General features: G+C 55.1%; 1 protein-coding gene across 2 annotated transcripts; it reads right to left on the bottom strand.

Annotated features, from left to right (window-relative positions):
- Positions 1–5,222: 5,222 nt before the first annotated feature.
- Positions 5,223–21,732, bottom strand: VASH1 (vasohibin 1). 2 transcript variants are annotated; one of them, XM_072963468.1, is made up of 8 exons: positions 21,006–21,732; positions 20,078–20,300; positions 14,288–14,376; positions 12,999–13,055; positions 11,333–11,407; positions 8,285–8,666; positions 6,409–6,521; positions 5,223–5,491 (listed from the first exon to the last, which is right to left on the bottom strand). In XM_072963468.1, the coding sequence occupies exons 1-8, from the start codon at positions 21,047–21,049 to the stop codon at positions 5,419–5,421; spliced, it is 1,056 nt and encodes a 351-aa protein (XP_072819569.1). In that variant the 5' UTR covers positions 21,050–21,732; the 3' UTR covers positions 5,223–5,418. The 2 variants fall into 2 exon arrangements, with proteins under 2 accessions (XP_072819569.1, XP_006206164.1); XM_006206102.4 differs by lacking the exon at positions 21,006–21,732 and having other exon boundaries at positions 20,078–20,873.
- Positions 21,733–24,552: the final 2,820 nt, after the last annotated feature.

The following is a 24,552-nucleotide window of genomic DNA, read 5'->3' as shown; positions in this document are numbered from 1 at the left end:
TGGCACTTAACCTCTGCATCAATTCTAAAAAAGTGGCTAAGTGGTGTCCGCGGTGAGCCTAGTTGACTCGTGACAGACTCGCCGTAGCACTTAACCAGCCCTCGTTTGTACAAGAGCAGTCCAGGGGCCCACCACGTATAAGCCCATCTCACTGAAGCCAAGCCACAAGGCCCTTTACCTGGTACTTTAGTGGGACTTAAAGTGTAAATTTTTTTTTTTTGAAGGGGAGGTAATTAGATTTAGTTGTTTATTTTTTGGAGGAGGTACTGGGGATTGAACCCAGGACCTTGTGCATGCTAAGCATGTGCTGTACCACTTGAGCTATACCCCCCACCCCGAATGTGTAAATTTAACACTGCCTTTGTGTAAAGGTGTATAGTCCAAGTTATTCAAAAACTCTGGGTTACCTTTATTGAAAGCTGTTTTTTGGTATTGTTTAAGCTGGATTTAAATGAATCTATAAATAGCATAACTGCCTCTATTTAATGGTATACAGTCCAAGACATTCATGGATTCCAATGACCACCTCTCCTCTTCCCAGTGGCCACGCCTCACCACCACGCCCTGAAAGTGAGGGACTCTTACTGTGCTAAACTGTACTTCTAGTCAGGACTTTACGGGGATTGGCTGGGATAAAAAGTAGGAAATATACTCCCTCCTCTTACAAGCTTAGGTTTTACTCTCAGGCTGAATGAAAGGAGAGCAGGGAAGTGGGAAGGAAGAGTTAAAGGTAAAAAGTGCTGTGGGGTCTAAAAGATATTTCTCTGCAGGTCTGGTTTCAACTGTTTGGACTTGCCTTAAAGCATGGGGAGAGGTCCAGAGCTGGAGGAACAATGCAGAGGTAGAAGGGATGTAACAGGTGGGACCAGGGGTGCTTTCCAAAGCTGTGGCTTTAACCACCATTGATTCGGCACTGGCAACTGTGAGGAGAGGGGCCTTCAGTTCCCTGTTGCTATGGTTTCCTGAAATAGTCTCATCTCCCAGGAGAATACCCAGCCCTCCCCCTCTGCTCCCCATGGACTGCCTGGGGCTAGGATAGGAGCAGGGCTCTGGAATGCATCCTGGGCCCCTGGGGGCAGAGCTGGCTGTGTGAGGGAGAAGGGGTCATTTACAGCCAGTGGGAAAGAGCTCCAGGTTAGGATTAATGAGAGTGGAGTGGCTTCAACAAGCTGAGGGTGACAGTCTGGGACCCCAGAAGTTTTATGACTGCAGGGGCTCCAAAGTGTCCTGTTGGCTGGTTTGGGGCTCTGCTCACCTTTGGTCAGGTCCCTCCCCCAGCTGCCCAGCTGACCCTGGTGAGTGGGGCGGCTCCAGCCCCAGCACCCAGAGGGAAGGAGACAAGGCTTAATACTGCAGTTTCTGCGCAGCCCACACAAGCGGAGCTGGGGAGACTTTATTCACGTCAAGGAAAAAGTGAGAACAGGAATGAGACGAAGTGTCAAAGTGAAAGGGGAGGGGCAATACTGATATGAGAAGAGGAAGAATAAAGTCCAGTCAACAGGCAGCCCAACACAAACGCTTGAGGGAGGGGGCCGTCCACCATCACCAGGCGCCCGGGCCAAGTACACCCGATTTCTTCTCTTGTCAGACTTAAAGAAAAGGGTAACTTGGGACTCCGGAGCACCGAGATGGGGCGAGGGGGGTCAATACTGATGGACTCGCAGCTAGCACTGCTGCAGCCCTCCCCTCCCACACTCCTCCAAGGACCTCCACGCCCTCCACACCAGTGTCTCAGTGGAGTAAGAGAAATGGGGATTTCAGCACAGCCGGGCTCTGGCACAAAGAACATGGTCAACGTGCCAGGTCCAGCCTGCACCCCCTGTACTCCAAGACCGCGGGGTGGGCCTGCGATGCTGCTGCAGCTAAGCCAGAAACAACCCATGCAGGAGACCCAGGCCCACATGGGCCTCTGGGCACACCAACAGCCAGAATTAGACCCTGTCCCAGAGCCAGGAAGTCAAGTCCATGCTGGAAGGGGTGTAGGGCATGAGATGACCAAGAGGGCCAGAAATCAGACATGGCCAACCTCCAGGCTTTCTGATTCTCAGAACCCTGGCCTGAGGCTTCATCACTGCACCTGGGGGGCTGAGAGCTGCTGCTCTCCTGACTTGGCCATGTCCAGGAAGGACGGGGTGGCTGTTAGGATGGGAGAGGGGAATAGGACTGTGTTGAGGCCATGGGAGGGAGAGGACTGGCAGGTAGGTGAGTGGGAAGGCTCTCAGCTCAGTTTCCCAGTGTTCTGACCCAGCATCCAGCACAGAGCACAGGCAGCCAGGCTTTGGGGAGCAATCACCCCCATGCTGACCCACCTTCATCAAGCAGCTTTCTCTGACCTCCCCTTGACCTGTCCTCAGCCAGCAGCCCCTACCCTTGGGGATAGAGGGGCCCATGCTGAGTGTTAGAAGGCAGTCCCGAGTCAGGAGGAGCTGGGCTCGGTTCCTCACAGGAAGTGAGATGAGGTGATACTGAGGATGGTGACTAAGGCCCCAAAGTCCCTGCCTCTGCCTCCCCAGAAGCTCCGCAGCCAGGCCAGCCCCGGGGAGCAGAGCCTGTGTAAACATGCCCAGGAGGGGAGGAGGGGTTGCTACATATGAGAAAGTTAAAAATAAATTAAAAAGCACCTGTATCCTGTGGGTCTCCACAGGCCTGAGGTCTCGGCTAGGAAGAGGGGAGTGCTAGGGGGTTATCAGGTGGGGTGGTCGGCTCCCTCTCTCACTAACAGCAGTCAGGGTTGGGGTCCTCCTCCCCAGAGGGCTCAGGAAGGAGCTGGTGGGTCAGAGCATCCTGCTAGGCTCCTGTCCCAGGAGCAGCTTCCGCACACCTCCCTGACCCCAGCTCCCGCTCACATCTTACCCTCAAGCCCCGTGGTCCACAGGGGCATCTGGGGCACCTGCTGATGAGCGGTCTGCACGAGGCACCCACATCCAGATACACAAAAGGCCTCGTTTTCAGCCTCATGCCTCCCAAATGGATCCATCTCTGCCTCAGGTGAATGTGGGAACATGAGGACTTATCACCCCTCTCCCTGAAAACTGGGATGGGATGGGATGGTGAGTTAGGACTCACAATGGCCCTGGGATTGGTCTGGCCAGGGTGTAGCCCAGGGGGCAGGTTAGGCACCTCCCCAGGGCCCAGTGACCCATGAGAAATCCAAGGGACTGACCAGCTGGCTTCTCTGCTGGGCCTGGCTCTGGGCCAAGAACTGCTGGTTTGAAGAGCTGCCAGCCCTGGTGCTGTCACTGACGGGCATTCACATCAGTAAATGCATCCTGTCTCCCTCTCTCCCTCTTGCTTTGCTTCTCAGGCACCATCTGTCTCATCTCTCTGGCAGGCTGAGAACTGCATTATTTCTACTCCACTCTACCCCTTCTGGTGACACAGCAACCACAGGGAGTTCCTGGTGCATCTCTAGCCTGCAGGGAGAGTGAGGATGGACGTGGGGCCACCGTTTGCTCTGGGAGCAGCCTCCACAGCGAGGCCCCTGCCCTGGGCCGGCCTATTCTGTGAAGCCTAGAACTTTCATACCTCCCACCTCAAAGTATCTCAAAGTGGACTTCTCCCTAGCACAAGCTCTCCTACTTTAGAAGTTACAAACTACCATTCTTTTTCATGTTGGGTTTTAAAATTTTCTGAACTGATTGCCAACATTTAAAAATTAGCAAGTATCACATAGAAATTCAGAGTTCTGGCCTCTGAAAAAAAAAAAGACAATCTGGCAACACAGGGCCTGCACTCTGAGAAGAGCTGAGCCCCAGTGGCTACTTTAATGGGGTATGTATGTCTTCTTTAGTTTGCCACAGTCCCCACCCAGCCCTGCAGCCCTCCTTTAAATCACCTGCCTGGCCCTGGAGGCATCTGAGTTTACAACTCCGGCTCTGATCCTCCCCTTCCCAGGCCCTCAGGCCCTCAGCCCCTCTGCAGCCTTACTGACAGCTGCCCTTGGATGAATCATAATCATAACCTCTCAGTATTAAGAAACCACAATGGTCATCTCATCCAGGTATCCTACTATAACCTGAATCCTCTCTCTACCTTCCTGACAAGCAGCCATCTAGCCTCTGCTTGAATACCTCCAGCAATGGGGAACTCACTACTCCCCAAGGCAGTCTGATTCTAAACTCTCCCCCACGTCCTTTTCTCACATACACACCCCAGTTCTCCGGCTTTGCCTCTCCTCAGTGGCCATACTGCCCCCTTGCCTCCACCTCCTCGTTGTTTGAGCTTCCAGCACCTTCCCCTAGTGCTGCCAGTCTCTCTCCACCTCTCACTTGCCCGCCAGGTATCCTATGCCAGCCAGGCAGGCTGCGTAGACTCCAGCTGTTCAGGCTTTTTCCCTGGTGAGCTTCCATGTACAACGGCTGTTCATCACTAGGCCCACTGCACCTAAGCAGGCTGCTAAACGAGGCAGGTGGGCCCAGGGCAAGGCATCCTTGTCTGGTCCTCATTTCCCCAGCAAGGGCTGAACAACAGGGAGGGGTAAGCAGCAGAGGCCACCCCCAGGGACTGCTGGGGGGAGGGACAGACCCAGGCCTGAATGTTTTACTTCTTTCCCAACTGTGGCTCCTGCTTAATCCCCAGTCCTGCTGAGCCCAGTGCACTTCTGGGTCCTTGGCAAAGCCCAGCCCCTCTGCAGGCAGGTCCTAGCTTGAGCATCAGACAGAGCTGGGCTGAGTAAGGAGACTAGGTAGGGGCCCAGGAACTTCCCCCAGGGAGCCTCTCCTGGGCTCTCCTACAGCCGGGCCCAGCACGGGCCCTGCCACTAGGTAGTGTCGGCCCACAAAGCGCTGTCTGTGGGGCCACAAGGGCATGAGGGCCCCCCTGGGCCACAGGCTCTGGCTCCTGGGATAGATGCGGCCTGTGCGACACTTCTGATATGGATGACACAGACCTTTCCCAGGACTGCTCCTACCCTGCTTCCCTTTCCCTGGGTCAAGATTCTGCCAGGGCAGGCAGGACTGGAGAAACACCGACAGCCCTCTCCCTGTCCTGCCACAGGCCCAGCGGAGCTGGGAGGGTCCCCATAGATAGGATGGACCCAAATCTCAGAGAGCCCTCAGGGGCAGGGCTACCAGCAGAGCCAGCAACCCCTCCTCACCCAGCCCTGTGGCACTCTGATCTAAGAATTAGCCTTCCAGCCATTGGCAGATCCATTAGTTTTAACTTTTTCCCAAATACCTTAGACTTTAGTTGTTGAGTTAAAAACTCCGAATTAAACTCTTAACTGCCTCTGGGTCCAAAGTTAGGGGGCATGGCCCAGTGGGAGGGGCAGCAATTGGGGTGGCTGAGCTGGGATAGGCTCTTGGTGCTGCCCCTCGCCCTGCCCTGTCGTCAGCCCCGCCTTCCCCAGGTGCTGGGCTGGCTCTGGCGGGTGGATCTTGGCCCCTAGAAGTGGGCGAGACTGGGGCACTGCCCCCTGCCTCACACCCGGATCTGGTACCCGTTGAGGTCTGGCATGGCTTTGGGCTCCGAAGGCTTCTTCTCACCGGAAGGCCTGCAGGGAGGGGAGAGCAGAGGAGGGAGAAGGCGTGAGTAGCCTTGCAGGGAGGTGGGGGAGGAGGGAGCAAGTGGTGGCTGCCCCTGCTGGCTCCCCACCCCCTCCCCATTCTCCAAGGTGTCCCAGATGCATCAGTAGAGTCCCTGTGGAATCATGTTTTTGGAAGCCCTGACTTGTCTCTACCGTCCTGAGTGTGGTCCCTGCACTCTCTTCCAGGCTACTGCTCTTCACTGAGGTCAGCAATTCGGGCTCCAGTTAAGTAATGAAGTAATAGCTTAATGTGTAAAATCTCTGTGAGGGGAATCTGTCCTCTACAAAAGCCTCCTAGGTCAAAGTGAAGGGTTCTGGATATTGGAGGCTGGCTTGGTGCCCCCTTATCACACCAAAGAGGTGCCTCCAGAATGACAATGGCATTTAAAGCAAGAGGCAGACTGACAAGTAGGAGTCAAATCAGCAGAGCAGCCTGGTATTTTAATGGGATGTTTCTGCCGTCTAGATACAGACAAAAACCAGGCTCACATGGGCAAGAGTTATGTTCAAAGCCGCCATCTGACATTAAATCTTTTCCAATGATACTCCTGGGAGAACTCACCATCTGGCAGGGCCCCACTCCTTCTACCCTCCCTCCTACAGAGCCCATCCTGCTGCTGGCCTCAGACCTTCCCTGTGGGTCTCGGCACCAGGGCCCCACACAGGGTAACCAGCGGGCGAGGCAGTAACATTTTCTCAGAGGTTATGGGACTGTGTTGGTGCTAGGGGTATCAAACCCACCGACCCAAATCACTTCCCGCCAGCAGGAGCCAAAAAGAGAAGGGTGGGAATGAGAAGAGCAGGAGAAGAAACAGGGGATCAAGAAAATGATAGGGAAGGATAAAGCCTTTTTCTGCACCACCCTCCACAAGACCATCCCTCACCGCCTTTCACTGCGGCTGTTCCTGCGGTGGGGGCTGGACTGGCCCCGCTGTGGGGAGGACACATCCTTCTTCCGGTCCTTGGTGGGAGAGGGAGGGCCGGTCCCTTTGCCAATCTTGTGGGGAGGAAGAAACAGACTCATTCCAGGGCTGTCCCAGAGCCAGTCCGGCCCTGTGGGAGCCACAAGCCCCGAGGAGGCCCTAGCAGGGCCCAGGAAACCTCATGCCAGGCTCTGCCTGGGTCTTCCCAAACCTGCTTCCCAGGCACTAGAGCTGTCAGGGTAGGGGTCCCACAGCAGGGCCGCCCAATCCCTGTTGGCCCCTGAAATAGCATGAATGTGGGCGGAAGTTACTAAGGGTTCATGAGAGCCCTCGGGAAAAGGGCCATATACCCATGCCAGGTAGATGTGCCAGCTGGGAAGCAGCCCATGCCTGAGCTTTGGGCTTGGAGCCTACTAGTCCCAAGGGTGACACCGGTTATCTTGAGTCAGTCAGAAGCTCAGACTAGTAGCTATGTCTCTGATTCAGAAAAAAAAGAGAAAAGAAAGTTAATTTATGTGGCATAGTCTGATCTGAATTTTGAAAACCTGGGGTACATCATGGGGGCACGAGGGGGACAAATAACATGGAAAGTCTTTAGCACCAAGTAGACCGGGAACCACAGCATTAAAAACTAGGTGATATTGGCTCCAACTCTAGATCCAACCTGCTCCCCTGAAGACACAGTAATGCTCCAGCAGAGAGTCGGGTTACTGGACAGCCAGTGATCCTTAGGGGAGGGACAGGGGAGGACCTGCTAAGTGGTAGGGTCAGCTGCAGCCTACTTCCGCCCTAGGGAAGGCACAAGGTCTTGGCCTCGGGGCTGTCTGGGCGGCACAGCCCTAGCTCTGCCACATCCCCCCTGGGACACCTGAAAGCACCCATGACGTGCCCGGATTCTCCACCGGAGACTGAGCCCCAGTCCCATCTGCCTCTCACCACCTGCAAGCAAGTCTCTGGGCCGCACCTCAGTTTCCCACCCTGAAATGGGAGCACCCACCACCTTCCTGCTGGCCTCCCGGGGTCATTGGGGAGAAGCAGTGGACGTGAAAGCACCAGTCGTGGCCATGGCCCCAGACTGCCTGGAGGAGCAGAGCACAGGGCAGCAGTGACTGAGCAATGGGGTGGGCTGAACACCCAGGAGGGGCCAGCAGGCCCCCGGGGAGGCATCCCCAGTCCAGGGAGACCCAGGGAGAGGATAAGAGTTTGCCCACTGGGGGCAAACTCCTCAGCAGCTCAGCCCAACTACTCTGGGTATTAACAGTCCCTCCCCTTCTCCAAGACGCCTGCTCCATGGGGGTGGGAAAGGGGGGGAAGGAACCACCACCTCCTTGTCTCCTCACAGTCTGACCTTCTTCCTTTTTCTGACGTCGTCCTAGTCCACTACTGGGGCTAGGGGTCAAGAGTCAGTATACAAAGGGGTGAATGAAGCTGCTCCCCACCCCCCTACTACCATTCCCTCCAGCCTTCACTCAAGGCCCCCTCCACCTGGAATGTGACACCCCTGCCCTTCTCTAGGTGTCCAAGACCCGCTCTCCACCCAAATCCTGCTCCCTTACTGCCCCTTCGGGAGCCTTCCCTGGCCTGCCCACTTCAGGGGTCTGTGTCCACAGTAAGGACCTTTGGGCAAAGCTGGGACACTGTAGAAACTTCACACCCTCACCTCCCTTGCTCCTAGCACCACCTCGGCTTGGGGGCGGAGCGCGAGATAGGGGAAGGCGGGGAGGGGCCTTCGCTGTAGGAGCGACCCCCTAGGAAGCGGCAGCCCTTCCACCTTTACCCTGGCCTGGGCCCCGGGTCCTGGATGACGTGCGCGTGCACAGGGCTGCCGGGCACGGACCTTAAGCCGCATGTCGCGGGCGTGGCGCTCCAGCTCCTTGCGGAAGTCCTCGCGGCCCAGCTTCTCCACGTCCAGGACGGAGTGCTTCCACTCGATCTGCTCCACGCTGTGCGGGTCGTGGGACACGCACTGGCCCAGCTTCACCTTCTTCAGCACGTGCCAGCAGCGGCCGTAGGCGGCTTCGTAGTCCAGCACGAGCTCGCTGAGCGTGCGGAAGGCCGGCGGCTTGTACATCAGGTCCTCGCGCCGGCTCATGCCCAGGGCCCCGTAGCGGCCCCCGAAGTTCACCCCCAGCACGATGTGGCGGAAGTAGTTCCCTGAGAAGTAGGTCTTGAAGCTGATGGGGAAGCGTTCCAGGGTGGGCATGCTGTTGGTGAGGTAACTGACCACGTGGCCCGGGCTAAGGAAACAGCCAGGGAGTGGCACAGGGGCCCGCGCACAAAGGCGGGATGCAGAGGTCCCCACCCGGGAGAGGCTGCGGGAGGAGCCCCAGACCCCTGCTCCTGAGTGCAGACGACAAGCCTTGCTCATTCCCACACCCTGTCGATTGGGTTGGGTCTGGCACACAGTAGGTGCTCCATAAACTCAATCTCTATGGCTGCTGCTATGATGTCAAGCAAGGCTCACCAAATAGCAACACTAAGAGTGAGCCCTGTACTCCAAACGCAGGGCCTCCCAGACGCCTTGTAGCTGAAGAGGGGATGAGAGAGGGCCTCTGCCGGTCAGCCTGTCTCCCTCCCTCTCTCCCTTCCTCCTCCTGTCAGTCACACACACCTCTCCTCGCCCCTACTTCCCTCTCAGACGTCGTCTTTCTCTCTCACACACACACATTTCCTCACAGACGCACCCACAAGGCTGTTCTCTCACCACCCCACCTGCCACGTGCATACCCGCTGCCTGCTGCTCTTCAAATAAAACCAAAGGCACTCCTACAGTCCGCTCCAACCTCTCGTCCTGCTCACCCCACTTGCTCAGTCTCTCCGTCCAGCTGGATTTCCACGGAGAACCTTTTGCACCAGCTCCTCCTTTTGGCTGTTCCCTGCCCGCCTTGGCGGCTCCTCCTCACACCTCAGGCTTAGCGGCACCGCCGGCCTCCCTTGCTAAAGCAAGTCCACTCTACTTGTTCCCCCCACGGCACACTCAGCACAATCTGTGATTATTTTACTTCTTGGTTTACTTGCTTAATTTTTGTCTCCTCGGCTACAATGTAATCTTCTGACAACAGGGACGCTGTCTGTCACGTTCTTTGCTGTATCTCTGGGGCCCAGCCCAGAGGCGGGTATATAACAGTCACTCAAGTAGAATGAGATGAACGGGATGAAAGCTTGGAGACCATGTAGACACTGCACCCAGTGGCCTCCATGTGCCCACTCAGTCAACCGGGATGACAAACTTGTGGGATGGGATTACCATCCGGCCCTTCTGCAGAGGAGGACCCTGAGGCTCAGAGATGTTAAGGAGCTTGCTCGGGCTCACACAGTGGGTATGTGGCAGAGCTAGGAGTCAGGTCCAGGTCGGCCTGACCCTGAAGTCTGTGCTCTCAGTCACTGTGATGCTTACTGAGCCCGACTCTTGCCGGGTGAGTGACCGAGGGCACAGGAGCAGGGTGCAGCGAGGAGGAGATGTGGGGACAAACTCAGCTCCCGCCACGTGTGCAGGAGGGAGCTGTGGCGGTTCTGTGGGGACACTGGGGACAGGTCCCCTGCCCAGATGGGGGCTGCTCTGTTTTCTTCCTACCCACAAGCCACCAGATAACCTGTGAAAAGCCTCTGGGACCACGTGATCTGGAGTAGCTTCTCTGTGTGTGCTCTGTGGGGAGGGGAGCAGAGTCTCCCTCCCAGAGTGGGGTGGGAACCTCCACTTTGGTGTATGGTCCTGAAGGAGAAGCGAATGTGGGGTCGTGAACGAGGCACTGGGAGCAGCCTGGAATTCTCTGGCTGGCCTCGTGTCCCAGCAAAGAACCCTTTGAACAGGGCAATGCTCGTGGGGCTCTTTGGTCAGCAAAGGACTGCCACAGTGTGTTTAGCTCTCAGGACCCCTTAGGGAGGGAGACCGGAGTGGGGGAGGCCTGCAGACTCTTTGTATAATTTAAGGCAGGTATGTTTATGGGTGGTGGGGAGTGCTCCCCTTGGATCACAGTCCTCCTCAGAGAAGCTGTGCTCCTCACCTTGACTGTCATCTCCCCCTGACCCGTCCTGGAGAGAGGTCTCCTCCTTGTTCCATTAGGCACCTGCCGCCTTGCCCTGCTCTGCACGGAGCCAGGTGCCTGCACCAGAGGTGGCAGATAGAATATTTAAAAGCCCTGGTAGGTATAGGAAGGGTGGTGATGGGAGGGGTGGGCAGAGATGAATGAGATCGGCTTTGAATTGGTAAAACTGAGTAATGGACAAAGGGGTTAGTCTATGCTTGTACAAGGTTAAAACTTTCCATAACAAAACAAAACAATAAAGGGTAGGACTCAGGCAGGGACCACTTACGACAGAGAACAAGCCGTCAATACCTATCTCCCTACCTCGCTCTGACTGGGAACATTGTGGGCCCCTCTTCCGGGAGGCTTGTCTGTCCCACCTAGCTCCTCTGATGACCCAGCTGTAGGTCCTAGTTCGGCCCTTTTGGTGGGGGTGACTGAGAAACTCTGTTGTTTTTTTTTAAAAGGCACTTCTGTTTCAAAGATCCCATCCATCTTCTCCACTAATCAGCGTGTCCTGGAAATGCCAACACTTGGGCACCCACCTGCTTCTCCCAGACTCTCTGGTTCTTGGAAATAGCACAACAGCTTTTATGAGACAATATGCCCTGATTGGGGGTTTAGAGAACAGGGTCACTGTGTCCACATGACTCAGAAGAGCTGCCCAGTAAGCCTCAGAAGTTAGTAACTGAGGTGTGGGGAACTGAGCCCCACTCAGTGTCCTGCACTTTGGAGCCAAGTTCATGACTGCTGGGAGAGAGCTGGAAAGGCCCAGGAACTCACTCAGCCCTCCCCTTCCAGAGGAGGAAGCTGAGCACGTGCCCGCCCCCCCTCCCAGGCCCCTCAGAGAGGAAGGATACATTCCCAGGATGACGGCTTCCAGGCATTTGATTGGCAGAGCCTCTTTGGTCATTTCCTTGGCCAGGTCCATCAGCCTGGGGGGAAGGGAGAAGAGTCATGAGGAACCTCCAGCCCTTTCTGGTGGAGGAGTATCAGGTGGTAGACTAGAAATGCTGGATGGACAAAGACTCCCCTCCCTTCCAAGCTGCCTCAGCTGGCCCAGCACCTCCTTCTCCTCCCTGCACATCCTTCTTGAGCCTAAGCAGGGGGTGGTGAGAAAAGAGACAGCCGCTAAAGATAAGGAAGGAGGCCCCTTATCTCATCCCTCCCCTCCTTCCACCTCCCCTTCTTCTCAGGCTCCTGCTCCAAAGACCTCTGGAGGGGAGGATGAATGGGGGGCATGCAGTGGTAGAAAGGTCTTTGACAGCCACTGGGCTGGGGGCCTTCTGTGAAGATGGTGTTGCGGGGGCCAGTGGGAAAGCATGTCAAGGATGCTGGGGACCTCGGCATTGATCTTGTCCCTTCCGGAGCACAGTGGACACCCCTGACCCAACCATGACTTCTCCCAAGAGCTTGTAATTGATTGCAACTGCTCCCCCGCAGCTGGCCAGTTGCCCAGGGCCTGGACATGGGATCTCAGGCAGTTAGCTGCCTGGTGACTCCCCTGGCCTGCTCTTGAACTTGGAATTCAGGCCACTTTAAGACAGCCTGTCCCTGAAGCCTGGTTCCTCTCTCCTCACTGAATGCTGTTCCCCTGGGCCTGGGAATGCAGCCTGGCTGCTGGCTTTGCCCGGAAGGGTACCAGACTCCTCCATGAGGCTGGAGCTGAGCCCCCACACATAGCAGCCACCGGACAACAAGAACAAAGTTTTGGGGCTGGGGAGGCTGCATCCACCCGGGGGCCTGGAGAGGGGGGTAATTAAGTAACTTAGCTAATAAACCATTTATTAAAAGCATTTTCACAAGAAAGTGAACATGAACAGATTATATGTGGAGCAAGATGTAAAATTCACATTAATTTTAAAAGCACAGGGTTTTAAGCCTCTGGACAGCTTTGGGCTGAGCCCCCAAGCCCAGCTGTAGAATTACTCTCTACTCTGCTCCTCCCTTGGGGCTTTTCTGGGGCAAATCTAGCCAGGGGTCTACACTTGGTGGGTAGAATGGGAAGTGAGAGATACAGTGTTCTCTCCAGTGGGGTCCCTGTTGCTCAGATACTGGCCCTTGTACTAAACAAGAAGAAGAGAATCCAATAAGAGAAATGGACTGACACACAGGTCCCTGCCATGGGGAGTGCACAGGCAGCTCCAGGGATCGGAGAGAAGGGGGAGGGCTCTCCTACAAGGCCCACCTCTCATTAAAAAGAAAAAGATGAGGCTGACACACAGACATCTACCTGGGTCTGACCGCTGCCCTCACCAAGGCAGCTGCTGGGCTGCCATCACCCACCCAGCTCAGCATGGATGTCAGGTTTCCTCTTCCTCAAGGGGGTCCTAGCTGCTTATCTTGGCCAGAGTTCCCTCTTTATGGCATCCTGAGGAGGGCCCCATGGTGGTACTTGCCCAGCCAGTGGGCCCCCCTGAGAGGGGTTCCTTCCTGCTTCCTTCTACCCAAAGGTTCCTGAGGGGCTTCAACCCTGCCAGGCACTGTTACCTCAGTCCAGAGGGACTGGGCGCTCCCCACACTTACCCTGTCAGAGGTCTGCTCTTCTTAATTTCAAAGAACTGTGTCCCTGTGTGATTGTACCTGTGGGTGCTGGTTAAGGGCTTCCTGGCTTGATGTGGGAAAGGTGTGTCCCTCTTTCCCCATCCAGACCCTGGGGGCCCAGCACTTCCGGGGGTGCAGGCTGGGTAAGGACCCCACAATAGGATTCTGCAAGGCACCATGGAGGATGCTCAGGACCTGACCGTCTGAGGGGACAGGAGGGCACAGCATGCTGCCTCTCCTTCCTCCGCATGGCGCCTGTCCTCTCTCATCCTCTCTCCCACCCTTGCTCTCCCCTGGCCTCCCCTCGTAGGAAGGGCCATGGGGCAAGCAGCCAGGCCAGCCAGGGCCGGGAAAGAGGCTGAGCCGTGGACAGCTCTCTGCCGCACTTTGGATTCCAACTGGTGAGAAGCAGCACAAACTGAGAGGAGAAGGCTGGGGTGGGATTCCAGCATAGCTACATTGCTGGATGCCACTCCTGAGCCAACCATCTCCCTCTCTGGGCCACAAATCCCCCCACCTGCCAGGTTCCCCAGCAAAGGAAGGGCTGGACCTGATTTTCAGCCTGGCTTTTTTCCTGCTCAGGAACCATGCCTGGTCCTTCCATCTCTGGCCACATCTGCAGGTAGAAGGGCTGGGGGTTAGGGGAGAACCCAGGACTCACAGGCATGGAGGGACCCAGAGCAGGGACACCAGGGAACCCTGGGCTCAGGGGAGTCCAGCTCTTTCCATCCTGGGCAACTGGCCTCTTGCCAGGGAAGAAAAAGGCGAACTAGGAGAATTTTCCAAGCTGTGGAAGTTACCTCCTGGAACATAACATCCTTTTTCTCCTCCATCTCCCCTCACTCCATCCCTAACACACACCCCTTTAAAACCAGCTTTTAAACAGCCCCAACGGAGCTTCCCCTCACTCCATCTGTGGGGGCTGGATGATCAGCAGAGGAGGTCTGGGCTGGTGGACCTAGACTAGGCTTCCACCAGCAGGTCGCTCAGGAGACATCTACCCCATGACACGGAGTGGGACGAAGTGGTGGCAGAGAGGCCTGTGTGGGTCTGGCGTTCATCAGACAAAATCCCTCTGATCCCTGGGTGGACACGGGCTGTGCTCACACGACTCCGGGGCGCAGAGATGTCACGTGAATGGCACCCCCGGAGTTGTGGAATTGGGCTGCTCTGCTGAGACCTCTCTAGCCCCGTCTGTAAACAAGCCCCACTGGGCCTTGGGACCAGCACAGCGGCCAGACGGTGGCCATGACCCTGACCAGGGAGGATACTGCAGCTCCCTGATGTAGCGTTGCACGGCTTCCAGGCGCTCAGGGACCGGCGTAGAGGGCTGGAACGTAGGCACACTCGGTATGGGAATCTGGGGATGGAGAAAGAGCTCTGGTCACAAGAGGGAGGCTCACCTGGAGCTTCCAGCACACTAGACACCCAGATTAGCCCCCAGAGAAGCCACATGCCCTGGTGGGCCTTCCCCTTCCTTCCTATGCTGAGCTTCTCTGCTCAGAGGCTCCCGTCAGGCCCCGACCATGGCTAGTCCTATCCCTCCAGGCACTTGACAGCATTTCTAATTTGGAGCTTATGTTAATGTTCCAATTTTGTGCTTCTTTAATAATTTTAGAAAAACAGAGGTTGACTGACTTTTTGAATTTTAAATATTCACTAACCTCAAGACTTAATAAGAATGTCAATATTGGGGTTAAGTTCACTTGGGTTTGGGGTTCACTGTTGTTCAAGTGCTGGATCAAAACTGGTTTACCCGGTGTCCCTGCCCTGGGCTGGGCTGGGGAGCGCTCCCATGAAGGGTGGACACACCCTCAGCAGAAGGTGTCACCCCCCCACCCCATCCCTGTATTGCAGCACACAGACCAGGCCTGCCAGCTCCAATGTGAACTGTTCAGAAGTTCAGGAAGGACATGGCTGGGGACAGATCTTGTTGTGGATCTACCTGCTGTGAGCTAGCCACTCTGGAGGGGTTTCATGGAGGCACAGGAATCCCGGTTTCCCTTCCACACCTCCCTGTCCTGCCAGCTCCCCACCTGTAATTAATCAGCACAGGTACCCAGTGAACTGCTTAGTCCGCCTCACCAGAAGAGACCTTCCAGATTCCTGCCCGGAAAGGGGAGAGCTAGGGTGTCGGGCAGGTACCTCCTAACGGCTGGGAGCCGCCAGGCCTGGGCTGCCCAGACGCTGCGGGTCAGGTTAGGAGTGACAGATCCCTGCGGCCGTCCCTCAGCAACCAGGCAGGTGTTGGGAAAGTGGCCACCACCAGGTGTGTGCCCCTAGGCCACTGTCTGCAGCCAGGGGAGCCCAAAGGCTGGCAATTTTGCTACAGCAAGGCAGTGAGGCCCAAGGAAGCAAAGGAAGCATCGGCTGGTCCTCTGGGGCTACAGAACAGACTTCGCTGAGAAGAACCAGATTTCGAAGGCCTACCCCTCTGGGATCCCGTTTGGCTACCAGTCCTTTCAGCTGTGAGCTGGCTTCCCACTCCTCACACAGAGAGGTCCCATTCTCTTACCGTCAGGGCTCTGTCCAGCCGCCTAGCCCACGTGGGGCCCACCTAGCAGGCAGGGGCTGCTGAGAGTCTCAATCTGCACAGGTAGGGAAGGGAAGGGGCAAAGCAGGACCCATGGGTAGGGCTGGGTAGGGGTGGCTCTCCCTGTGGTGCGGTGAAGACACAGCCTTTTAAAAAATGTGGCCGCAGTGGCTGGGGCTTTGACAAGAAGGGAAGTGACACACCAGCGATCACTGCACGGCACGGTGCCACTGATGGCAGGTGGACACCTAATCACTGCAAAGGGCCCAGGAACAGAGCAAAGGCCTGGTCCAGGGGACAGCTCTGCATGAACTTCCTCTCCCCCCTTGATGGTCCCCTCCTTCCTGTCTGGGCAGTCCCAAGCTGCTGACACCTCAGTCTGGAGGAAGCCACTTCCCCTTTCACTCCAGCCCCTACTGCCCACACTGTAGCAACCGCTTACAATCAGCGGGGTGGATAAAAGTCCCGATGGGGGCTTTCCCTCTTCCTGCCTGACCATCCTGTGCCAGATGGGCTCCAGAACTCTCTGAGGGCCTGGCCTGGCCTCCCAGGTCAAGGATATGGGGTCAGAGAGGAATCAGAGGAATTATTTCATAGTTCACCATGAACAGTGTGGCATCTGACCTCTTTAGGTGGAAGGTTTCTGGGAAGCAGGTGGGTCATTCCCACTTCTCGTGGGCATCCAATGACTTCTAGGAGCTTGGTAGAGACTGTAAGTATACCCTCCCCTGAGATACTCCAAACAAGGGGGTGCTGCAGCCCAAGAGTCCTTCCCCTAAGCTCACAGGAGCCAGCCCTGGGTCAGGGCCTAGTGATACCCATGAGGGCATCACCCACCATCCAGACAGAGGACCCAACTGGCAGCTCTGTGAGAACTAAACGGCTCTCCAAAGAGTTAAAAAAGAAAAAAGATCTGGGATTCACAAGCAGGTACTTAAAGACCACCATGGCTGAGACTTAGCTGGAAGGCGCTGTCCACTGGCTCAGGGACTCATGCCAACTCATGTTAACCATCACTGACAGCAATGACACCTTTCTCCTGAACATTCGCACAAGTGTACACTCATTCACTAAAAACAAATAAGCAAGATTCTGTACCTCCAAATGACCAGGCCCACTGGAAGACTGGCAGCCTGGATTTGCCCCCGGACCCACATCCCAAACCAGGAGCCAAGAAATGCTCCCTCACTGTTGAGGGGCGGGGTTGAGTGGGGGTGAGTGATATTGGCCCAGATCAATTCAGGGATGACCTCTCCTCTGCTACCAAGGCCAAAGGTTACCCTTGCTCCAGGAACCTCCAAAAGCCCTGAGTTCTATCAAGACATTCTCCCTGGTGGAGTCCATTTCACTCTTGAACAAGAGAAAAAGGCGGCTTAGGGGAGGTGGAACAGCCCACAGCTGAATGTGCAGATAAGAAGCAAGATAGCCTAGAGGCTCGTGGAGCTGGTTCTAGAACCAGCCCATCACTATCTACATCCCAGTCCTGCCATTTACTGTCTGGCAGCAAGATCCTTAATGTCCCTAGGCCTCAGACGCCTCCCCTGTAAATGGGTGCCATAACAGAACCATCCTCAGAGCCCAGATGAGACACTGCATGTCGGGGTTGTAGGACAGGGACTGGCCCGCAGCAGAGGCTCGGTTCCCGCCCACTATCACTGTCATTCCAACGTGTGCCAAAGACCCTGGTCAGCACCTGCTGACCCCGGCAATGCCTTTTTTGAGGAGATGTCCAAATTCACAACCTGAAGGCGCTCAATGGCCAGAGTCACAGTCAGAGGACCTGGGGCAGCTGGGTCTGGATGACTGGGAGCTTGAAACAACAAGGACAAACTGCTCCTGGATCTGGAATCCTTTTAGAAAGCACTGCCCTTTAACATACTGATACCATCCTTTTAAAGGGCGTTTCCCCAAAGCATCCACCGGGCGGTCTGCTGCACCCTCAACTCCCTGCTCCATCGGCTGGGTACGTATCACACGCTCACCTGTTTCACGCGCTTTCCTTCATTGATTCCTCCCAATAAGCCCTCGGAAGTGTGTGTCACTCTCATGTCCATCTTACATTTTACAGCTGAGGAGACTGAGGCACAGGAGGCTGCACACCTTCCTCACACAAGGGGTGAAGGGAGCACCAGGATTTGAACCTGGTGGATCTGATGTTTTATCACACTACACTGCAGGGGTCCCAGACTCAACCACCTGCTCGAGCTGCACAGGTAACATAAACAGGGAAGGCAGGCTGAGAGTGGGTGGTGGGGACTGTGGCCATCTGGGGGAGGGGAACCAGCCCTCAGCTCCGGCTGCCTGCTGCCATGTGGGATCCTGGATTCTCTGTTCTCGGATCATCTCATCTTCTGAAAAGATGCCAACAATCTGGATCTTTATGTGAAATCTCCCAATTTTAAATTCTGGCTCATGTGGTCTTTTAAAACATTAGGCCGTGCCCCAACTCTTGGTCCCACCATAGTGTAACCTCTGCTGAGAAAGCCTGTGTCAGCTCCAAGGGCATGGCCACTCAGGGAGAAGCCAGTCCAGTGCTGGGTCCACTCTGCTGGCCTTCTGGGATCCACCCTGATGCCTCCTGGGCTCCTCCGCTTTGCCCAGATTCCTTCCTACTCTGGGCCAGGGTGGAGGACACACCCCACTCAGACACGTGTGGGTTGTCCATCTGTGGCACTTTTCCGGGGGTTTGAGGAAGGGAAGTTTAAATTTTCCCAGCCCTCTCACAAAATCCCTTCACATTCCTGCCAGTCACAACACCCCCACAGACAATAGCTTCATTCCTTCATCAGTGTCTTTCCTATACAGGAAGGTTGAAGGTAACAAGACGACATTACAAGACCAGTTGCTCATGAGCTCTTCGATTTTTTTTTCAGTCCCCTGAAGTGGTGACCACTCTGCAGGGAGCCATTCACACTCTCCCACAGCCTGATTTAGACATAAGGACAGCTGGAGACCCATCTGCTTATCACCACTGTGCTCACGTGGGAGAAGTGTGTGGCTCTGGCTTCACTGGAGCACATGCTGAGTGAGCTCTAGCTTCCTCTTGATGAAGGACATAGAGGTAATGAACATCCAGTAACTAGTACTGGTTTGAGGCTGTATCATTTCTTATATGCTCTCATTTAATCTTCACTATAATCAACCCCATTTTACAGATGAGAAGACTGTGGCTCCAACAGGTTGAAGGGGCCTGCTTGTGTTCATAGAGCTAGGCCAGTGATAAAGGAGCCAATGTCTATAGCCTTTGATGTAATACTTCCTCCTCCAGGAATTCACCCCAAGGAGATAATCAGAGATGGACCCCCAATTTTCTGCTTCAGAATGTTCACCACAAGGTTCACTTTAAGCATAAAGTATTGGAAACAATGCCCAACCATACAGAATTAGCTAAGTAAGTTCTAAGTACAGACAGCGATTATGTAGCCAATCAAAATCAAACCACATTTTATTTCCTCTGAAAACATGAGGCAGTTGCTCGACCTTCAACCTCTGAATTCAGCTTGCCCCAGAAGACAGTATCCGATGGTTATACCAATAACTTGATGAAAACAAAACAAAACAGGCCACCCGACTCCACATCTAATCCACACTAACTGCTGCTCTCCCTGGCCCCTTCTTCTCCCCTGAGCAGGCAGCACTAAGCATGGGGCTCTGACCTCTGTCCAAATGTCTCTTTTTTGGAGATTTCAGGCCTCTGCATTTGGGACAGTACTTCCTGAGTCTTAAGCATAATGCTGAAGAAAAAAAAATCTAGCGTGTCTTCCACATAGCACTACAGGGCATGGAAAGTCTCAAGCACCCTTTCATTCAGCAAATACGTACAAGTGTCTGTTCTGTGCCAGGCACACAGGAGGACAAAGATGAATAAGACAGCTCAGCCTCCGCGGTGACACAACTGAAGGACAGCCGTCATGGAGGAGTTCCAGCAGAGCACAGAAAATGATTGAACTTTGCCCTTCTCCACAGGCCCTCTTGTAACTGCCCTGAACCTAGTGTCCAGCCCAGCAGAGGAAGACCCAGCTCTGCCACTTACTGGCTGTGGGACCCTGAGTTCCTCCTTGAAGTTTCAGCTTTCTTGTCTGCAAAACAGGGCCCCAACTGCACATAATTCACAAGGCTGTTGGAGAATTCAGTGAAATAACACATGAAAATACTTTCTCAGCATCTGAAGCACTGGGCCCTCCTTGGTCATTCATTCTCTCTCTGCCCACAGTCCTCTAGCTTAGCAAACAAGATGTCAAGCCACATTAGTTAGCTAACCTGCTGCTCTGCTCACAAAACATGGGCATTTTAAAAGAGATGGAGGAGGGCCTTCTGGAAAAAGGGCATGTGGACTTCACAGAAAACCTCAATGGCAATTAAGAAAAAGTTCTTTTGCACAGGTACAACCTGTCTGTATTTTAACATCTTACTGTGCCAGTGGTTGCCGACCCCACCAAGGAAAGTGTAGCTTTGCTCTCAAAGCGCCACGGTCACTAAAATCTTAGATGTCCACCCTCCTCAACATATACACACACACCCCCCTCACCTTGGGCAGGTCCGTGGCTCCACGGATCCGCTGAGCCACCTTCTCTCCATCGGGGTGGATCTTGGCCACGTGCTTCCACATCCTTTCCCAGGTGGGCTCGTCCACAGGCAGCCCACCCCGGTTGACAAAGAAGGGGATGCCTCCATCTCGCAGGTCCTCTTCCCCTTCTTCTTCTGGCTCATCATCTCTCTGGGCTGAGGCCCCTTCACTTGTCTCCAAACGCCTGACCCCAGAGGGAACAGCAGTGGTAGTGGGGGCAGCAGCGCTGCTGCCACCCCCAACCACCTTCTTCCCCCCTGGCATCCCCAAATCCTTGGCGGGGGTGAGAGGATGTATCAGGAGGCAGGAAAAAAAAAGTTGGCTCACAGGAGGTCTCCCACACACCAGCTGCAGAGATAACACATGGTCAAACAGAGCACAAGGCGCCTTTAAGAATCCAGGGCGTGGCTCCCGTACAATAAAATACTACTCAATGAAAAAAAAAATCAATGCCTTGATGTGAAGTGCGAAGTGCGGGGCAGAGGGGGTTGGTTATCCCGGCTGAGTCTTACAAGCCTTGTTCTTTTTGAAAAACAGGATACATAAAATACACCCCTTGGCAGCCTTCACAAAGCACCCCCATTTGACAGAGAGAACAATAACGGACAGCAGTCTGGGCTGGCAGAGGAGAAAGTCGGAGGGAAACTGAGGCCGGGCAGCTCAGACCTGCGGCCACGAAAGGGTCAAGGCACAAGTGCCCACACCGACTGGGCGCCCTAGGTCCCAGTTTTGGAGAGAAACAAATTCCTCTATAAAATACAGCACGCTCACACCTGTGCGCGCTCTGGGCGGGGGTGGGGGGGGGTTGGTGGTGGGGGGGACCGCCGGACCGAGGGCGGCACGGGGTCGCGATTGCTCCGATGCGACGAGTCCAGGAGCCAAGACTCACAGCTGATGGGGTGCGAGAGAGGGGGCGTGCGCCAACGCGCACATTCCACGCCCGCAGCCAACTCCCCGCACAAAGTGGGCTTTGTCTCGGCCCCCCGTCACTCCGTCCCCGGGAAGCAGCAACGGAGCCCCCAGAAAGGGGAAGGGCTCGGCAGGGAAGCGAAGTGGGGAGCGCCAAGGCCCTGCCGGTCCCCAGCCGGGCGCGTCTCAGCGGGCGGATGGCGGGCACCTGGCACCGCGCTGTGCCAGCCGAGCCATTGTGGGGCGCGGGTCCCGTTCCCGGGCCCGGGGCTCAGCGGGGAAGGCTCCGCCGGCGCGAAGGGGCCAGGCTGAGGTCACCGAGCTGCGGGCTGCGGCCACAGGGTCGCCGCCTGGGACTGGCTGCAGCATGGGCGGTGGCGCGGCCGCGGCGGGCGAAGGATGCTCCGCTGCTGTTCGCTCGGGCTCCCGCTGCCCCCGGCTAAGGGTTGGAGTCAGGACCGCGGGGCGGGGAGGGCAAGCTCTTAGGCTCGCGCAGTCACGGCTCGCGGATGAAGCTGGAGGCGAGTGACAAAGCCTCGGTTAACGCGGGGTGCTCTAGTCTCCAGAGAGCAGACCGCCGAGCGCGGGGTCCACGAGCAGGTCGCGGCTCCGTGGCTCCGCGAAGCTCGGGCCCCCGCCGCCCCCGCTGCCTCAGGGCCCAGCAGTCACCGGCCGGGTCCCTGGCCCGCCCGCCGCCCACCCGACTCGACTCGGTCCCGCGCCGCGCATGCGCTCCGTCCCCCCCTTAAAGGGCCAGCGCGTTCCCGCCGGGGCCTCCGCCTCCCTCAGCCATCCGTCTCTCTGCCCCAAGTTATCTCTCGGACGCAGACGGGCGTGTGCTCCTCTCTCACCCGTCTCCCAGGACTTCGCGAAACCGGTGCGAAGCTGCTGGGGGAGTTTACAACGTGCCAAACGGAGTGCAAACTCCACGGAGATTCCGGGCTTGGAAGGCCCGCGGGCCGGAATTTCCTAAGGGACTACTTCGCTGGGGCCCTCAAGGTGTAGAAACCGGAGTATGGCCCGAAGACGAGGGTTCTAGACTGGATTCAGCGACTGTTTTCCTGTGGAACATCCAACAGATCACTTCCCTCTGTGGGCCTTGGTTTCCCAATCTATCAGCCGAGGTCTTCACACTGGGTGAGCACCCAGTCCCCCACCCCCACCTCTGGCGCGCGCGTCCCTTAAAGGAGGCTATCAGGGGTCAGAGTCACTACCTCTGAAGGTGAAAGGGTTAAAAGTCACCCTATTCCACCCCATGACCTGCACCTGTGGGAGCAGGGTACGCTGGCTTTGCCCTGTAGTGGGCCTCCCTGGACACGGCTCTGGGCGCCCCCGCCCCCGCACACACTGCAGGAAGGATGCTGCGCAGGAGTCTTTGGACCGAGACCCATGGAAGTGGGAGGCAATGGCTGGGGAGGGTCAGCTGGCCCAGAAAAAGTGACACTATGGCTCATTGTTGTGCGCGGGCCCAGGACTGCGGAGACCCAAGGCATACCACCCCCCCCCCCGAATGGTAGCCCTGAAAGGCGCGAACTAGGAGCAATAGGGAGAAACTTTACTAAAATGAGACAGACAGTGATGCGTGCTTTAAGACGCGTCCCCTCCCCTCTACCAGGAGTTAGTGTGAAAAAGGCCTGGTGAGTAAATGTGGATTCCTGAGACCCAGCAAACAGATTCGCATTCTTAGGTCTCTGCTGTATTTCTTACTTCCCCTGGGCTGGGACAGAGAAGGCTATAGAGAATCCCGAGGTCCTGTGTTCCCCATCTGTTCCTTAAAGTTGTCCCTGTTGTGTGAATCCTAGGTCTTCTAGCTCCAGTAGCAACCTCTTGCTGCCTCCAGTGTCAGAAACCAAGGGTGATCAGTGATGGAAAGGGTCAGTGGACTTCAAGAAAGCGAGTTAAGAAGGGATCCTTTTAAGATGACTGAGGCAAGACATTCCAAGTATGTGAATACCATCAGGGACCAACAAGTACTTCTTCAGACACTGAGCTTTCACCATGCATTTTTGCCTCTTGTGCTAGCTGCGTGGTTGTAGTGGTTTTAAAATATGTATGCAAGTTCTTTACTACTTCTTTCGAAAGGTGGGCCCTTATTCTCCTCCCTTTGAATGTGGGCTAGACTTAGTGATCGGCTTCTAATGAATAGAATGTGGTGGAAGTGATGGGATGTACCCCTTAATCCTAGGTCATAAAAAGGAGACCTTCATCCTGTCTCTTTCTTACTCTCTCAGGATGCCCACCCTTGGAACCCAGCCACCAGGTTGTGAGGAAGCCCAGGCCACATGGCAGACGTGACATGGGATGATCTGGCTACCTCTCCCGCTAGACTCTCAGATGACAGCAGGTCTCAGTCACCAGATTGGTGGTGAACTGAGATGATTCTGGCCCCTAGCCTTTGTCTTTCAGCCAAGGTCCAGGATATGAAACAGAGACAAGCCAACCTTGCTGTGCCCTGTCTGAATTTCACTCCCACAGAAATTGGGAGTTAAGAAGTGATTATTGTTGTTTTAAGCCAGTAAGTTTTGAGGTACTTTGTTATACAGCATTAAAAAACGAATACTGTGGGTTTCCTGAAATGATAAATAGTAAAATTAATTTGGGGTATTCATTCAAACAGTAAGTACTTATTGAGCACCTAATATGTGCCTGGCTCTGTACTAGGCACTGGCGATACAATGGTGAATAAGAGCGACACGATCTTTGCCCTAGGAGGGCTATGGTCTACTAGTGGAGGAGACGGTTAATCATGATTCCAATAATGTGCTTTGCCAGAAGCTTAGTACAAGAAGCTATGGGTGGGCTTATCCTGGGCAACTTCTTGGTCAGATGGGTTGCTGGGGAAAGAGGAAATGAGTTGGCCACAAGGCCAGCAAGTTCTAGGCTAATGAGTTTTCTGGACTGTGTTCATAAAACGAGGAAGGGATAGGTGTCAGGCAAGGTGGGAGGGGCATGCAAATAGGTTAGAAAATGGCAAAACTGGAAAGGGATGTGTCTAACTCAATCTCATCTTAGCTGAAAGCCCAGGAAGGGCAAAGGTCTTGCCTGGTGTCACACAGCTTGTGAACTGAGCTCAGGTACTGGGTCCTACATCAAACCCTCCCATGATTCCCCCATGCCAATACCAGAGAGCAACACCTCTAACAGACAGTTGGATAACTCCTTATTTGGCTCAAAGCTCTTATGAATGTTATCTGTCTTCATAAAAACTCTGGAAGAGGTTCGGATGGGCTAATTCCCATTTTACAGATGAAGAAATGATGTTCAGAGAATCTTAGCAACGTAAGTACTTAGTTCAGGAGCTGGCACATCAGAGCTTCTAGGTACTGGGGACTGTGCTGATGACAAGGAGGATGATGGTAATGGTGCTTATAGCTCACATCATATATCACTGTTGTGATCATTACACTTTGGACTAATGTTCTGGAAACTAATACACAGATGCCTAGTTCACATCATATATCACTGTTGTGATCGTCACACTCTGGACTAATGTTCTGGAAATATATACACAGTGTCTTAATAACAAT

The sequence above is a fragment of the Vicugna pacos genome, chromosome 6, assembly GCF_048564905.1.
Source record: "Vicugna pacos chromosome 6, VicPac4, whole genome shotgun sequence".
Taxonomy (NCBI): Eukaryota; Metazoa; Chordata; class Mammalia; order Artiodactyla; family Camelidae; genus Vicugna; species Vicugna pacos.
The sequence above is the reverse complement of the archived record's forward strand: the minus strand, read 5'-3'. Positions and strand labels throughout refer to the sequence as shown.

Excerpts from the sequence above, each read along its gene's own strand:
- VASH1 (XM_006206102.4), bottom strand. The coding sequence starts at position 20,380 with ATGCCAGGGGGGAAGAAGGTGGTTGGGGGTGGCAGCAGCGCTGCTGCC. Across the intron at positions 13,056-14,287 it reads CGCTACATCAGGGAGCTGCA|GTACAATCACACAGGGACAC; the intron begins GTATCCTCCCTG and ends CAGCACCCACAG. Across the intron at positions 5,492-6,408 it reads AACAGCCGCAGTGAAAGGCG|GCCTTCCGGTGAGAAGAAGC; the intron begins GTGAGGGATGGT and ends CCCTCCCTGCAG.